At 43.0% G+C, this 17,740-nt stretch overlaps 4 protein-coding genes across 5 annotated transcripts in view; 2 read left to right on the plus strand and 2 right to left on the minus strand.

The window, feature by feature from the left end:
• The first annotated feature begins 401 nt into the window (after positions 1 to 401).
• On the plus strand, positions 402 to 2,044 carry Fdx2 (Ferredoxin 2). Its single transcript, XM_065231146.1, has 2 exons — positions 402 to 816; positions 1,542 to 2,044. Exons 1-2 carry the CDS (start codon positions 626 to 628, stop codon positions 1,876 to 1,878), a joined length of 528 nt encoding a protein of 175 aa, XP_065087218.1. The 5' UTR covers positions 402 to 625; the 3' UTR covers positions 1,879 to 2,044.
• A 253-nt stretch (positions 2,045 to 2,297) lies between these two features.
• On the minus strand, positions 2,298 to 3,945 carry LOC135708965 (uncharacterized). The gene is made up of 2 exons (XM_065231161.1): positions 3,315 to 3,945; positions 2,298 to 3,246 (listed from the first exon to the last, which is right to left on the minus strand). The coding sequence occupies exons 1-2, from the start codon at positions 3,905 to 3,907 to the stop codon at positions 2,379 to 2,381; spliced, it is 1,461 nt and encodes a 486-aa protein (XP_065087233.1). The 5' UTR covers positions 3,908 to 3,945; the 3' UTR covers positions 2,298 to 2,378.
• Positions 3,946 to 8,081: 4,136 nt separating this feature from the next.
• On the plus strand, positions 8,082 to 8,931 carry AP-2sigma (adaptor protein complex 2, sigma subunit). Its single transcript, XM_065231147.1, has 2 exons — positions 8,082 to 8,255; positions 8,326 to 8,931. Exons 1-2 carry the CDS (start codon positions 8,253 to 8,255, stop codon positions 8,749 to 8,751), a joined length of 429 nt encoding a protein of 142 aa, XP_065087219.1. The 5' UTR covers positions 8,082 to 8,252; the 3' UTR covers positions 8,752 to 8,931.
• A 55-nt stretch (positions 8,932 to 8,986) lies between these two features.
• The window catches only part of LOC135708938 (uncharacterized), a 34,485-nt gene continuing 25,731 nt past the window's right edge, over positions 8,987 to 17,740 (minus strand). For both annotated transcript variants that reach the window (XM_065231127.1, XM_065231126.1), the window contains exon 4: positions 8,987 to 10,902. In XM_065231127.1, the coding sequence (XP_065087199.1) occupies positions 10,221 to 10,902 (682 nt within the window). In that variant the 3' untranslated portion in view covers positions 8,987 to 10,220. The remainder of the gene's footprint in view (positions 10,903 to 17,740) is intronic.

Raw genomic sequence — 17,740 nt, forward strand, 5'->3', positions numbered from 1 at the left:
ATAGTTCTCTTTCCGAAAATGTATGGAGAAAACAAGAATTTGGAATGGTAATGGTTCTTAACAACCCATTATTTGTAAGGTCCGCTTCCAAAAAACCATAATACATAAGGTTGAAACTTTATCATTAAACGTTCATGTAAAGTTCCATAACCATTTCAGTTAAAGTTTAGCAGGGATTATAAACAATTTTTAACCATTTTAGGTAAGGTCAATTTATGGTTCGCGTTTATGCGGGTTAATCGGCCATGCATCCGAGCTAACATCACGCGTTAACAGCTGTGGAAATTTGCTGGCGGGCTTTATAGGAAAATTTTCCCCTCCAGCTCTCGGACTGTCAAAAGTAAGTGTCAAAGCGAACCGTCACTTTCTGATGCCAGACAGATGTGAATCTGCTCCGTGCGCAGTTTTGTCCGTTCTCCCACGACCAGCGTATCGTGTGCGTGCGATAGTGTTGTTTATAATTACCACACTTTGGGACTCTTTTCTTCCATTCGGTCTGATTCCGGAAGCGATGCGCTAATCGTGTCGAGTGCTGAATTCCCGGAAAAAAAGTGAAGTATTCTGTGTTAGCTAAACGAAACCTACTTTTTTCCCCTGTGCAAACCGTCGTGAAAAAGCATAAAAAATGTTCAAGCTGATTACATCACGTTCCACTCAGCAAATAATTCGGAGTCTGGGTCTGGGCAAAACCTGTTTGATCGATGCTGCTGCAGGCAGCAGCAACAGTAGTAACATCATCTCTTTCCAACAAATGCGGCTGATACAGAGTGTTTCCAGAAATTTGTCCACCTCCCAGCCGAAACTGCAGAACGAAGAGTAAGTAGGTACATCATCATCAATTGCGCATTTTGTGCAATTACATGCTTTGTTTACCTGCCCGAATGGGTAACAGTAACAGCTAACTGCTTGCTAGTGATAGGTACTACTTAGGCAAAGACCAGGAAGAGTGAAGACAAGACACGGCTTTTGAGCATCAGCGAACGTGGAAAAAGTTACGAAATACTGTCAGCGCTGGTCTGACTGCGTCAAAACAAGGGAAAGTTTTATGTGTAAAAACGCAAGGGGATATTTCGCAATCGCAACGACTTTTGGTCTCGTCGAAAAATGGGGCTTAGATTGAGCTTTTGCATTTTGAGAGTTGCAAATTACGCTCAACGTCGTACGAGTGCTCTTATAAAAAAAGCAAGCACCCTGATTAAAGATAAGTGGTGTTATCAAGTTTCTTACTTCACCTTTTCAAGGTTGATATCATGTGAAAGACTGTCACAATCAGCTGCGTATCTTGCGATTGACAATTCGATGTTTTCTGTTCCTAATTCGTTGAATAATCAATGAAGCATTTGCATTGCAAATTCGATAAATCAAACTGAGCTAGGCAACTCTCTTTGAACTTGTTCAGTAGGAATTCCCCACCGGACGTCCTGTAGTTCTGTTGGTGATCATGATACCTACTGTTGTTTTACATAGTAATATTATTTTGTGATAAATGATGCAATTGGGATTTCCCTCTTAATCAAACATATTTGTTTTTCACATTCTAGGGTTGAGGTCACATTTGTACGAGCCAATGGAGAACGGATAAAGGCTAAGGGCAAGATCGGCGATTCGCTGCTGGACGTGATTGTCAACAGTCAGATCGACCTGGACGGTTTCGGGGCATGCGAGGGTACGCTGACCTGTTCGACATGCCATCTGATCTTCTCGCAGACTGACTACGATGCACTGCCGGAGAAACCGGGCGATGAGGAGATGGACATGCTGGATCTGGCCTACGAGTTGACCGATACCTCCCGGCTCGGGTGCCAGATAGTGCTGTCGAAGGATCTGCAAGGGCTGGAAGTACGGGTACCGGCAACGATCAACGATGCCAGAAGCTAACAACACCCTTCCTCCCGAGCGATGTTCTAAACGTTACCGGATGCACATATCGTTTCCTTTGGCAATAATTTCCGTTTCTGTTGAGCATGTTGTCCTTTTAATTCAAGTAGATGTAACATAGATGGATGGTCCATTCAATGGATACGCAAGGCAATATAATTTCGAAAACGCGAGGTTATCTTTGTCGGCTAGGCAAACCATAACCTGCGGCAATCCGACCGAAATACATTCAGTATGAAACCAGGTAATGTGAATTGATTATCAAACAAATATAATAGCTTTCTAAATAAATTGGTATCTGTTGAAAACTGTTAGTTGGCTTTTGGTATATGGACTGTTGAGAAATGAGCATTTTGATTGTGTGCGATCATGTGATTTAGTTTGATATTATTTATTCAATACAATTAAATAGGCACGTAAAGAGATACCGTAGCTAAAATCATTCCAACCCTTGATGGAAATTATAGGTAGATTCCATCAGCAGCCAAATTAATCTACTCCTACGGATCCTTCCTCGTGCCGAAGCGCAACCGCAACGTTCCATCGTCCATAAACGTATCCAGGAAAGCAATCGTCATGAACTGTGGTAATTCCAACGGATCTACATCAAACAGATAACAACCCTTTACGATGCGATTGTGCTTCTCCGATTGAGGATGGATCAGCTCGATGAAGTAATCGTACCATCCCTTGCTTCCGTTACACTTGGTGAGGAAAACACCGATGAATCCTTTGTGTTTCATTCCGTTGATTGACACCTTCAATTGCCACTTGGTACCATGTTCGTCCATTATCACGGTCGAATGCTTCGTCTTTGACCGTTTGGACTTCAGAACAGGGCATTCCTCTACGCGGAAGTAACTAATGTTGAACTTCTTCCAATTAGCGAGTTCGCATTTCAACGTACATATTTTATTTCGGTGCATTTCCAGGATCTGCTGGTAGCAGTTCCGTTCGGTTATCGGATCTTCTGGACCTATGCCCAATTTTAATTGCAACAGGTGGTCTTTGGTAACGAATCCTTCATTTCGTAGGTTACGTACGTCGGCTATTTCCGTTGAAATATTACGGGATTTAGGCGGACCGAGCGACTTAAAAGGGATGTGTTGCGTGATAGTCTTCAACGGTAGATCGTGAACGATTTTAAGTACGACTTGGAAGTTTCCTTTGGGCTTGCAGGAACCTTCCATCTTGACATTGAGCTGCAGTTTATTCAGACACACTGTAGGCAATGTGTTAATCAGTGTTTTAATTTCGAGCTCCAAACTCCATCCGTATCCGTATTGATCAACATAGGAAATGTTGAAACTGCTATTACTGGCAATGTTAATGCAATGGGAATCCATTTCGATTGTTGGTAGAAGGGAGCTGTAAGCAAAATAATAATGTAATTCGCTCTGTACATATTGACAAACAGTTCCAGTATTTATAATTACCACGATACATTGCAGCAATCTACCGGAGCAACCAGTGTGCTATGCACCGATGTACTCATTAGGCTGTCACATCTGATGTTAAGATCTGCCTGTTGAGCTAAAAACTCTCCATCGCTAAGACTAGCGATCTCAGTCAGCAGTTCATCCCGATAATAGCTCTTCAGTTTAGTCGTCAGCCTCAAAGGATCCAGCTGGATGGCTTTCTCATTCGTAATTTCTGCCACCTCCGCCTTAGCTTCGTTGATGATCTGATCCAGTCGATCGATGAGGGCAGCTTCATTTTCGCGAAGTTCTTCCAACAGCCTTGTACGAAGTTCAGCGTTGTGCCGCTGTGCATCGATGTAACGATCAAGTGTGTCCAATTTAATCTGTGTTTCCTGGAATCGGCGCGTATAGGTCTCCTTCACGGTTTCGACCACATGCCGTCCGTGCTTCCGGGAATCGGTCACACACTTACTACAAATAACCAACTCACACGTTAGACAGAACAGATCGCCCCGTTTGTTGGAATGCACCGGGCAAGGTTGACTGGTACGGCGAGAACCGCTGGCGCTGGAAGCCACTGAACTGGGTGATTCTGCCGGATCGGTCATTGGAATGTTGGGCTGTGAGAAAAACGGGAATCTGTACTGTTTTTCCTTTGCGATACCAGTTTGGTCTAAACTTTTTTTTTTCTGAAAAAATTATAACGGTTACCGTTATCGTTTTTTTATACACTGAACCAAAACATCCGCAAACAATCTATAGGTACTCATGTGCAGCGTTGTCAGATATACCGATTTATCGATATTTATACCGATTTTCAAACTTGATACCAGTATACAGATACACTGATAAATTGAACTATTCCCATTTTGCTTGAAATTTAATCAATTTGACATTAAGCTCAGTTTAATAATATCAAATGATTAAAAATTAATACTCTCTTTCTAAAAAATAATCATCTGATATTAAACCCAGTTTAATCATAAATGATTAGATTGGAAATTTTCTTTTTAGAATAAATTTCAATCATTTAATAATGTTTGATTGTATTTTAATCTTTTTTGATTATATATTATTAATAAAGAAAAATAAAATTTAATACTGGAAAGATTATTTCGAATTTAATCATGCATGACTACTGCCGACCCGCATAAACAATAACCATAAGAAGCGCCTAACCAACAATTCGGGATATCATCCCAACTTTATATGGTATGGTCGTACCATCTATGATAGCGTTAGTGTATGGTACCCGGTTATTAGGGGAAGTAAGGTGAAGTGGGAATCTGCATACTTTTTAAGCTTTTTTGATTTAATTTATCTTTGAGTGTATACACACTCAAAATGGTGGATGTTTGGATGAACTCACCGTCATGGACATTGATTTGTCCCAAACGGTGGGACCGGTTCCCGAGTCAGTTGAGTTTCCCTGGAAGTCTGATCAGCTCTATTGGAGTAAATTTGAGACACCGAACTCGTTATTGTGTAAGCACAAATGAGATTTATGCCGAATATTTGAACAAACTTCATCATATTTTCAGGATGAATTATGCAACGGCACATTTGTTCACTGTAATTTTGTTAGCACTTGATACATCATCTCGAATGGCATGTAGCTTGCATTACACGCACAGTTTCAACACAATCGGACAAGGGGTGCTTCTGTCGGATATGGGCTTCGCGAATCGCTTTTCTCTGCCTGCAGGTAGAGGCATCATTTCCTTTAACACGCATGCTTACATTTACAACGGAAGTTATCTACTTCTTGAACACCCTGCGTTTGAACAGCATAAACAACAGCAACTGTAATTTTCTCAAACACTGCTGCTATCTATATAATGGAGGAGTCCCGCTGGAAACAACAGCAGCAGTGAAATGGTCAGTTTGAGGCATCTGTCAGTATGTTGGGTTTGCAGCTTAATTTGAAAGACAAATGGGTGCGTCGATATGGATACATATCATTATGTTAGGTAATGTTAACAATATTTTACATTGAAAAATAAAAACAGTTATTTAAAACTTTTGATATTCAGTATACAATAAAAAAGATGACAAATTATATTTTGATGTTGAAAATGCTTTTATTCAAATTAAACATATTTTATATATTTAAATCAAAGTGGCACATATGTCAATATAAGTATATAAAGCTTTTATGTTGAAAGTTTAGTTTGAATAAAAAATAATACACTTTTTAATTTAACACTGTCAAGCTTTTGATTTGGCAGTTTTACAATTAATTCTACAATTAATTTATTTTGAAAGTTTCTACTTTTAAAAGTAGGGGGCACGCAACTTTTGAACTGACAATAGGCTGACTTTTGTTTTGAATGCTGAGGACTTTCTACCAAAAAGAACCAATGCAAACTTTTAATTTTACCCATGGTTTTTTTTTAATTTCATTAACGATAATTTTTTGTGTGTAACATTTTTAATGCAGATAACGAATATGTGTTTACCGCGGACGACATCGTCCTAATGGCTGTCAAGAAAACGGTGAAGGCACTGCGAAGAAAGCTTATTCAGGCTGTCACCTACGTATCGGCATGGACCTCGTCGGCCGGTTTCCAGCTATCCGCTACTAATAGCGGATTCACCCACATCTGTCCGATAAAACACCAAGTCCTCAGCACCAAAGTCTGCATCAAAAAATTCCGTTTCGGAAAACGATCCGAATCCTCGGGGTCTGCTTTGACCGACATCTCACCTTCGACACACACTTCAACGATGTCAAAAACGGATGCAAACAGCGTATGAACCTGCTCAAAACTCTAGCGGGACGACATCCAAATGCCAACCGAAGATCCCAACTGAACGTGGCGAAAGCCATCATCAACTCACGCCTAACCTACGGAATCGAAGCTTCGTTCCTTGCCAAGCCCCGATTGATCGAAAAGTTAGCGCCAGTCTATCAACAATCTCTCCGAATCTGTTCGGGTCTTTTGCCAGGTACCCCCGGAATAGCTGCTTGCATCGAAGGAGGACTGCTCCCCTTTGATTGCTTAATCTCCAAAACTATCTGCCAACAAGCCATCGGACTTTACCAGCAGACATCAGGAGACGACAAGGAAGATTCCCTCCTCACGGAGGCGAACAATTCACTCAGGGAAGCATCCAACCCGACTCTCCCCTCGATATCCAAGCTTTACTGGGTCGGAGCGAGAGGTTGGAACATGCCGAAGATTCTGACCGACCACACAATCAAACACCAATTCAGAGCTGGTGCCAATCCTTCAGTGGTGGCACAAGCGGTACTCGAACTCCAGAACCGGAAATACGGAGGATACACCATTCGGTACTCGGATGGCTCGGTAGCCCAGGGAAAGGTAGAAATCAGGATTTTCGGTCCAAACCTCGCGGAATGCCATAGACTCCCGGATCAGTGCTCTATTTTCTCTGCGGAAGCCATTGCCGCCTTCATTGCAGCCACCATTCCCGACGACCGACCAATAGCCATCTTCACCGACTCCGCTAGTGTGGTAGCCGCACTGGACTCCGATACGAGCAAACACCCTTGGATCCAGGCTATACAGGAACACGCGCCAAACAACACAGTCTTTGTGTCGATACCTGGACACTGCGGGGTTCATGGTAACGTAAAAGCGGACCAACTAGCCAACTCAGGTCGTCGTATGGCCAAGTACCCGCGAATTGTACCTGGTCCGGACCTCAAAAAATGGGTATCAAAAATCACCAACGAAGGTTGGGCTCGCGATTGGGCGGCCAGTGAAACCCCTGCCATCAGAAAAATTAAAAGATACATCTCCAGGTGGGCGGACCCACCGATACATCGAGAGCAGGTCATAGTATCCCGACTTTGAACACATCATACAAACATCTCCCACAACTACAAGGGAGACGGACCTTTCCATAGGATCTGTGATCTATGCCGAATTCCTCAAACGGTGGATTACATTATCTGCCACTGTCCGAAATACGAAGCACCAAGAACCCGCTACGACATCCCGGGAAGCATCAGCGATGCCCTCGGTAACGATTCTACCGGAATTACAGCCCTTTTAGCTTTCCTGCGGGAAATATACCAGATCACACTCGGAACCAGAATCTCACAACCAACCACCCACATCAGCAACTATACAGACCAACGCAACGAAAACGAAATTCTTCAACAAAATGACAGAATTAAGACAGCCACTAAGCAACTAAGGGACCCCACCCTCGGAGGTTCCCTTCCAGGGCCACCAAATTAAAAACTCCGTAGCTCTGTTTCCGGGGCCCCACGCCTTTTTTTGGAAATCCCCTATGGGATCCAAACTATGTTGTTTGGGTAATTTCCCTCTGGAATTCCCACCCACCTCAAATAGGGGATTCCCCATCTGGGATTCCCAGAGACGAACCATCCCAAGGCTGAAAGTCTCTTTAATAAAGAAAAAAAAATATGTGTTTACCTCAATACCCCTAAAAGACCCAATTATTGTTGGTCGAGAATTAAGAGATGATTGGTGGGGCGGTGGTATACTCTCAAAATATTTATCACTGAAAATCTCACCACAAAATCACATGAATATAAAATGAATGTGATCGCATAACTGTTATGTGAATTTCCGAAGAATTTCATTAATTTTAATTGTGGATGAAAATCATGTGCATTTCATTTACATGAAAACTATTCTCGGTGTAATGTCATAATTTTTGATTTACCCCAAAAAATGGCTGCGTACATTTTTGTTTTTCACCTATTTCGTAATGTTGGCAACAAAAAGTGGGTGTCATTGCGCTGTCACTTTTTTATCTCCCGATTCGATCGCAGCAAAAAAAAAGGGAAAAAGTCAGCTCTACAAAATTTCTGTATAGCTGATAATCAATTTCTGGTCCTTGAAAAAATCGGGGAGTTTTGGCTTAAAATCTATCTATTGAGTGCTAGATTTCTGCCGTTTTGAGGTGGCCTTCGAGAAAATTAACCACCGCGTGTAGTTACAAGAACATCGAAGAATGGTAAGTTTGTTTTGATTGCTGGGCTTCCGAGGAAAATTTGTTGATGTCATCCGAATTTGATGCTCGGTAGATTCGCTTCATCTTGATCCAGAACCGTGCTGGGAAGACCCGGCTGGCCAAGTGGTATATGAACTTCGATGACGACGAAAAGCAGAAGCTCATCGAAGAGGTGCACGCCGTTGTGACGGTACGCGATGCCAAGCACACCAACTTTGTCGAGTTCCGGAACTTCAAGATTGTCTACCGGAGGTACGCCGGGCTGTACTTTTGCATCTGCGTGGACGTGAACGACAACAATCTGTGCTACCTGGAGGCGATACACAACTTCGTCGAGGTGCTGAACGAATACTTCCACAATGTGTGCGAGCTGGATTTGGTGTTCAACTTCTACAAGGTCTACACGGTGGTGGACGAAATGTTCCTGGCCGGAGAAATCCGGGAGACGTCCCAAACCAAAGTGCTGAAACAGCTGCTGACGCTCAACTCGCTCGAGTAGGATGGGCCGATCCTACGCAAAACGGATAGGGATTATCATTTTGTTCTGTTTGTTCGAAAGCAGTCACTAATGCTTTAAATTTTGTTTTATCGAAACTGTTTAATCCTCTATTATGCAATATTATTCTATCGGCTAATCGACTGGAACTGGATGCAGGAGTATCCGCTTACTTTCTAAGAGGTGAGTTTTCGCTTCGTTGTTTTGTTGTTGTAATTATCCTACTGTTGCTTTCAGAAAAAAAAAACAACCTCGACATTTGCTCCTGGCAAGTGAATCTCATCACAATCGTGTTAACGTCGTCCGGCAGGATCAAGCTCCGCAACTGCCGCTATCAATTTGACAAAACAGAAGTGTAACTCATACTCGGTAACGATATGGTGCGTCACAGTGAAGTTTACACGTACCTACATTGATTCATGGGTCCAAAGAAGATGCTAAGTTACTCGGTTTTCCCGCTTTGACCTAGAACTTACTTTCATAAAGTCTCAACTGCTGCAACACTCATTGCATTCCTCGTTACGAAGAGAAGAACAATTATGAAGTTATTAGTATGAAGATAGTAGATTGCCATAAAATCGCGTTAATTTGAAATTTTTGGAGGCAAGTCGGTTGAAGAAAACAAAAAACAAAATATACTGTGGGTATTATACGGAAAATGACAGATTAAAGATATAAATTACACAAAACACAAGAATAAAACGTTGTATAAATACATAGTCACGCAATGATGATGACACAGGAAACAGGAAAGCTTTCGCCCGATGTGTGTCACAACTAAGCATAAATTAAAATTTACCTACCTAATGTTATCGTAATTCGAAAAAAATGTATCGAAAAGCAAGATTAGGCGGTGTAAAAGCGGTTGTAAAGAACGCGGGAAACGACGAATGAATAATGAACAACTCAAAACCAACACCTTGATCGTAACGTTATTATTATAATTATAATTATTACTCGTAATCGTGTATCTAATTACTGTGTAAAGATTTATTAGTGAATAATAAAGTATATGCAATAAGACAATTGGAGCGACATTGATGGATGGTACTTTCTTTCCGAATAATGGCATATCAGCATCTTCCGTTTTGACTGCGAATTTATTTTCTCTAGAAGCTAATAGTTATAGGGTAGTTTTGACTTACATTTTAAGATTGTGACTAATCTTTTATTTGTGTCACGTGTAAAACTACTCTTTGATTTCATTGTGTCTTCAATTTGTTTGTAGGTAAATATTCTATGGCATATTTATACGTCATCATCAGATAGTTTATTTGGTTTGAAAAATAGTGTACATGCAGCTATTTCTAAAACATTCGAACTCGCCCTCTTCTTTTTAAAATTTCGAATGGTAACTCACCTATCAGAAATATCCAAACTTTTCATCATCGCCATTATGGATACCGGAATAAAACCTTTCACGCTCTCTCTTTCTCTACAAATAGAAATACAGTCTCATCTCTATTCTCTTCCTATCGCCGCCTCTCCTTCGATTGGTGGTGATCACGATCTCGATCGTGCCCCTTCTTTTCCTCATGATGGTGTTGCTGGTGATGCTTGTTCCAGTGTTCGTCCTTGTACTTCTGCCGCTTGTCATGCCACTCCTTCTGCTCCTCTTGCTTGCGATAGTCACCGTTGTTACGATGCTTATCATGATGCCGACTCTTGTAGTGATCATCATCGTCATCATCATGATCGTCATCTCGACGACGATCGTGATGCTGCTTTCGCTCATCGTATTTTCTGTCTTGGTGGTGCTCCTCCTTGGACTTGTACTGTTTCTTGTGCTCATCCTGATGGTATTGTTTCATATAGCTCCCATCGCCGGAGCTACGTTCATCGCTATCACGTTCGCGGTGCTTGTGGTGATCGCCGTTCTTCTTGTGGTGATCCTTCCACTCTCCGTCTTTTCGCTCCTTGCCATGCTTACGATGCTCTTTGTATCGATCTCCCGATGATTCACGACTTTCGCCGTTGTATTGCTTCTGGTGGGATGCTTCGTAGGAGGTGGATGGTGCACCGCTGCCAGCTTGTGGATGATCGCGATGCTCTTTGCTGTGGGACTCTCGGCTTTTGTCTCCGTTTCGCTTTTCTTTTTTGTCTTTCCAATCCTTGGGCTGATCTTTCTGATGGTGCTCTTTGTTCTCGTATGACCTGTGTAACATGATTGTGAACATTAGGAAGTTATGCTATATGATCGCCGAAAATTATTGTTCTATATCTTTTACGAGCTAGGGGGCTGTCCATATACCACGTCGGCAGTTTAAGGGAAGAGGGAGGTTGTTTGACAAAATGTCCACGGTTCATATTTGTTTTCTTAATTATGGATGATTGTCCACGCAGGAGGAACTGTAAACTAGAGTCGGTGTATAATGAGTCAGAGTGAAGCCAAGTCTACCTATTGAACTGTCAAACCGGCTACCTATTGTGCAAAGTAAACAAGCATTACGATGCTATGAAAGGTCCACGAAAGGTATTGCAATTAAATATTAAATATAACCGAAGAAATGATCATATACACGCAGTGAGCATTACATTTGTCATGCGATACGTTTTGTAATGATCAGTAATGACAATTTCTACTATTTGTCCTTAAGATAATTCGACAAAATCACTGATATAATGATTTACTACACTACCCATAATCGCATATCAGTCCCATCTTTGCTTGATTTCCTATCCATATGGGACTGATATGCGATTATGGGCAGTACAGCCGTTAATTTTTTTCCTCGAAAGTCATGTGGAAGACATTTGAAGTTGATGCAGAAGTCCTCTGTTGCCAAGTTAAAAAAAAGGGAATCTTTCGAAAACCGTGATGCGAGTTCAACTGTTTTTCTCTTGGCGTGACTCATTATACACCGACTCTACTGTAAACGTAGTAGTGGAAATGGATGTAATGTCGGCCTATATTCCCCCAATTTGGGCCCATACATAAATTCAGCAATCGACTAAATTTTCAATAGCGACCGAAAATATCCATTAGTACTGTCCCATTTCTTCCCTAATAAACGGATACCATACACTAACGATATCATAGATGGTACGACCATACCGCTTAAAGTTGGGATGATATCCCGACTTGGTGGTTAGGCGCCTCTTATGGTTATTGTTTATGCGGGTTTCCTGTTCCTGTCACAACCCTGTGCCTTGTCATGCACCTCTCCTACCACAACAACCTCGGTGGCAGAATCCACCACAAAAACCTCGCCACCAGAATCCAACTCCGACCGTGGTTTCCAGTTGTCAAACGCGATGATGTGGAAGTGAACAACTTCCATGTGGATAAGTGAGGGTTTTTGTGAAAGAGGAACAACTTTGTTTAAAAATTAATTACTCCTACTTAAATCTAGATTAAATACTAGGGCGGTGTTTTGCAAACTTATGAACTACTTACAAACTATACTACTAACTACACAAAAGACAAAAGGCAGGTAAAAAATCAAAAGGCAAATCATGCTCAGTTTAACCTAACCATAAAAATTTGCCACAGCTACACATAAATAGTACGGATTGTTGCGAGTACGGACAGATTTATTACTAGAAGAACAGTAAACGTAAGTAGCCATCAACATAAACTCGTATATTAAGAAAAACAAACACATCTAACAAGTATCCTAAACATAAAGATACACACGAATTGTAGCTTATAGCCCAAGCCCAAACTAATGTATTTCTTACTAATTCTTCCCAAAGGGATTTTTTAACATCCCGTGAAATAAATGTTAGAGAATTGGAAATCTTCTTCTTCCTGTCGGTTGCTCGCACAACAGTTCCTGTTCATCTAGATAAAATTGATAAATAGCAGATATTTAGCGATGGACCTAATCTTAGATCATTTCCCCTATATGGACAGTCGCTAAGAAGTATTATTACAATACTGTGTGGAGATTGGCACACCCCTGGTTGCCACTGACATTCAGAGAGAGAGAGACGACTTCCGGAGGGAGAGGTAGAAAAAGTGAATCGCGAACGTGTCACGACGCGAAGAATTGAAGCGGAATTAAATACAATTTAAATCGTTGATTTTGCGTTCGTTTATTCGGTCTTCCATATTCGTCATTGGTCGGTCTTCCACATCCACATTGGTGACTCTGACGTGAAAAAATCGCGTAAAAAACGGTCGATTATACCGTATTTCGTACGTACGAAATTTTCACGAAAATATCCTCGCCATCTTGTTTTTCTAATTCGAACCGAACCGGGAAAATGGCGACTCGACAGCAAGAGGAAAATACGGCGGCTACAGCCTCCGTAGCTATCAAGCTGCCTGAGTTTTGGAAGAGCGATCCGGCTATGTGGTTCGCTCAAGCCGAAGCCCAGTTCATCCTGGCAGGAGTAACGCGTATTGCAACCAAATTTTACCACATAATCGCCAAAGTGGACCAGAGCGTGTTGTGCCACATCTCGGATTTGGTTGCAAATCCACCAGAAAACGACAAGTACCTGTCAATCAAGACCAGACTGCTAAGCCGCTTCGAAATGTCAGCGCAAGCAAAAATGGAGAAATTGCTTCATGATGAAGCCGACGCACCTACTGGCCCGGATGCAGGATCTGGTGGCTGGGTTTAATGCTGATGATGGATTGATGAAAATGTTGTTTTTGCAGCGGCTTCCTGCAAATGTCAAAACGGTGTTGATGATCCACGACGGCACACTGACCAAATTGGCTGAAATGGCAGATAAGATGGTGGAATCTTCTTACACGCACCCGTCTGTAGCAGCAACTACTTCGCAACCAGCAGGATCTCGGCGAACAAATCGCCTATCTCACGGCGGAAATCCGGAAGCTCAAGGGAATCAGCAGAGGCAAGAACGATAGAAGTCGATCGTCGTCCCGCGTACGACAGAGTTTGCCAATGACAGCCGATTTGCTAGTACCACAAAAAGTACGGTGTAAACGCTCACCAGTGCCGCGAGCCGTGTGTATTCAAAAATTCGTCAAAAAACTAGACAGCACTGTGGGTATGAACAAGGAAAGCCGCCGCTTATCCGTTTTTGACAGAACCAACAATATTCGCTTCTTAATCGATACTGGATCGGATGTTTCTATCCTACCAGTTACCAGAAGAGACAAAACCAAGCCACCGATTCCGTTCCTGTTGCATGCAGCAAATAGCTCGAACATCAAAACTTTCGACACACGTTTCCTGTACGTGGATCTCGGACTCCGCAGGAGATTTTCCTGGAATTTCCTCGTCGCAGACGTTGGTACAGCTATTATCGGAGCAGACTTCCTGTCTTATTTCGGATTGATGGTGGATCTCAGACACCGTAGTATCATCGATGGTCCGTCGACGTTGCGTGCAGAAGTTCGTCATGGTATTACTCATCACATAGTGACCAAAGGACCACCTACCGCTTGTAAAGCGCGCCGGATGTCGCCAGACAAGCTGTCGCTCGCTAAGCAGGAATTTCCAACGATGATGGATCTTGGCATTTGTCGTCGTTCTAGCAGCAGTTGGGCCAGCCCGTTACATTGCGTGCCGAAAAAGTCTGGACAGCTGCGCTTTGTTGGAGATTATCGCAAGCTAAACCATGTCACTGTTCCGGATAGGTATCCGGTCCCGCACATCCACGACTTGCTAAACGCCCTCCATGGTAAGTTAATATTCAGTACTATCGACCTTGAACGAGCTTACCATCAGATACCAGTGGAGGAAGAAGACGTACCAAAAACAGCCGTTATAACTCCATTTGGTCTATTCGAATTTACTAGGATGCAGTTTGGCCTGTGTAATGCAGGTCAAACGTTCCAAAGATTCATGCATAGGCTTTTTGGAGACCTCGATTTTGTTGTCGTCTTTATCGACGACATATGCGTTGCTTCGTCTTCAATTGAAGAGTACCATCAGCACATGCGAATAGTGTTCGACAGACTTCGATCAAATGGCCTTGTAATAAACTTACCTAAATGTAAATTCGCCCAACAAGAAGTCGAATTCATCGGAAGAGTCGGCGTAAAACCGTTACCTAGTCGAGTGTCAGTGGTTTTAAATTTTCCTCGCCCAACGACAATCAAAGACCTTCGGCGATTCCTTGCACCTGTTAACGGGTACAAACGTTTCGTACGCCAAGCGACCGATATGCAGGCAGCATTAAGGTGTCTCATCACAGGTAACAAGAACGATTCCAGGAAAATCGAATGGACCGAACCAGCCATAGAAGCGTTTGAGAACAGTAAGAAAGCACTAGCAGTAGCAGCGTTACTATATTACCCAGATCCAGATAAACCTTTGGGGCTTCTAGTAGATGCTTCTAACACCGCGGCCGGAGCCGTTCTGCAGCAATGTGTCAACGGGACTTGGCAGCCGTTAGGTTGTTCGGTTATTCGGAGAAATTCACCCCGGGCCAACGAAGCTATTCCACTTTTGGACGGGAGCTAATAGCTATGAAAATGGCCGTAAGGTACTTCAGACATCTGTTAGAGGGCCGCCTATTTACGATTTTTACCGATCATAACCCCCTAACGCATGCTATGACTTCGAATTCTGCTTGTCGTCTGCCCCACGAAGAGAGAGCGTTACAGTACATTTCACAATTTACCACGGAAATCAAACACATCAGTGGAAAGCTTAATATTACTGCAGACACGCTCTCCAGAGTAGACACGATTAGTTCTCCACCTCCAATCGATTACAAAATCATTGCATCGGAACAGGACTGTTCGAGCCGTTCGCAAACGCCGCGTATGAAGGAAATTATTTGACAGTGTATCACCCGGCCGCAGCCTGCTGAGATGCACGAATAAGCAACGTACCGCTACACGAACGTCGAAACAAAACGAGAACGAGATAGCACGAACGGGAGGAGAAATTCTACGAGGAGATGGGAAGCCATTATTGTCCGAAGCTTCCACCAAGTGAAGATCATGTTTGGTCATGTGAGAGCAACAGTAGTAAATAAGTCTAATATAGTGGTTTAAAGAACTAACATGTGTTTTCATCCGAGATTCCGAAACCCTGATAGGAAATGGTTGTCTTTTGGAGTGTCCACCAGTTTCCATTAAGAAAAGGTTAAAAGCATACAGTCCACTCGCGAACATTTTGGTCCTTCGAGCCGGATAGTGCAGTGTTGCTCCGAAAGTTCCGGATTCCGGATGAAGAACTGGTAGTGGAAAAGCGAAAATTCGACGCGAAAAACATTGAGAAAAATTGATGGTGTGAACACATGGATTACATCGTAAATTTTGTGAACTAAATGCGATAACGCCATTTTGTGAAGAGTGAAGAAGAAGCTGGCAGTCGCCATTTTGGAAAGTGATAATGGTGAAAACCATTTAAACAACAAGCAAGTGTTTAAAATGGTTGCAGAGCCGTGGGAAGTTTCCACAAAAAAGTGAAGTTAGTTTTGAAGCAAGTTCCAGTTTCAGCCATCCGTGTACGCCAGATCCGGTTGCGTGAGCATAGACTTGGCTGTGTTCCCAACCACCGTCGAGCATAAGGCTTGAAATGTTGTGGTGTCCACGGTGGCATGTCGGACGATAGTGCTTCGAAACCTGTACCCGGAAACTCTGGAGTTAGTTCTGCACTTGGGCAGTCTACTCTGGATTCCACCACTCCGTTGAGCAAAAAGCAGAAGAAGCAGGTTAAGTTGGCAGAAAAGATTGCTGCCATGGAAAAGAATCAGCTGGAGAAACTCGTCCACCGCCGAGGCGTGGCAAAAGGTAAATTAACACGAAAACTTAATGCTATCCGTCCTGATGAAGGAGAAGTGGTTCAGCTTACTGAGGCTGAGACAAAAGTCTACCTGAGGAAGTTGGAAGAGGCCCATAAATGTTATCAAAATATACACGATCAGATAATGGCAATTGTTTTGGTTGACGATCGTGAGCACCACGATCAGGTGTACGAAGAATACGACATCCTCCACGACATCGTTTCCATCTTGCTTGAGGAGCAAGTGACTAGAATCGATACTGCCAAAGCTGCAGTCAGATTGAATGACATTCCGAATCGTCAAGCACCGGTTGTGAATCATCAGCCACTTCGGATGCCCATCCCTACATTCGATGGCCGGTACGAGAGCTGGCCGAAGTTCAAGGCCATGTTCAAGGATCTGGTGGAAAAGGGTCCAGATACACCGGCAGTAAAGTTGTACCATCTGGACAAAGCCTTAGTTGGCAGTGCAGCTGGGCTCATCGATGCCAAGACAATCAACGAGGGCAACTACGTCCACGCTTGGAAAATTCTGGAGGAAAGATATGAGAATAAACGCCATGCAATCGATTGCCATATCCTTGGTCTCTTGAATATCAAGCGGATGACGAAGCGGAGCCATGTGGAATTAAGGAGCCTGGTGGACGAATGTTCCAAGCATGTCGAAGGACTGAAGTTCCTGGAAAGACCGTTCGATGGAGTAGGAGAGGATTTCGTAATCCATGCTCCGTAATCCAATGCTGAAGTGCACCATGATGTACGTCATCTTTGGGAATCCATCAAGGACAATGACCGAGAACTCCATAAATTACTCAGCTCGACGAGTTCTTCGTTGAATCTGAAACAAGTTACCCTGCAGCTGTGTTCAAAACCACTTTATTGTGACGTCTCCGTAAATGGTTGCACTCGTCCGTACATACCAGAGCCGCATCGCAGCATGATTATGGAGCACTTCCACAACATTGCTCACCCTGGCATACGAGCAACTCGTAGGTTTTTGTCCAGTAGATTCGTTTGGCCAAAAATGAACAAAGACATCGCTGAGTTCGTGAGAAATTGTGTGGCTTGCCAAAAATCAAATGTTCACCGTCATATCACCACACCGCTGGCTTCGTTTGGCTTGCCAAAGTGTCGGTTCAACCACATCCACATCGATTTAGTTGGCCCTCTATCACCATCTAACGGTCACGTTTATCTTCTTACAATTGTAGATCGTTTCACCAGATGGCCCGAGGCTATTCCGTTGGAAGATATGACGGCACATACTGTGGCAACGGCACTCTACTCTCAGTGGATTTCACGATTTGGCTGTCCTGAGTACATCACATCGAATC

This window comes from Ochlerotatus camptorhynchus, unplaced genomic scaffold (genome assembly GCF_037179485.1).
Source record: "Ochlerotatus camptorhynchus isolate MF236.1 unplaced genomic scaffold, CSIRO-AGI_Acam_v1.1 ptg000343l, whole genome shotgun sequence".
NCBI classification, from domain to species: domain Eukaryota; kingdom Metazoa; phylum Arthropoda; class Insecta; order Diptera; family Culicidae; genus Ochlerotatus; species Ochlerotatus camptorhynchus.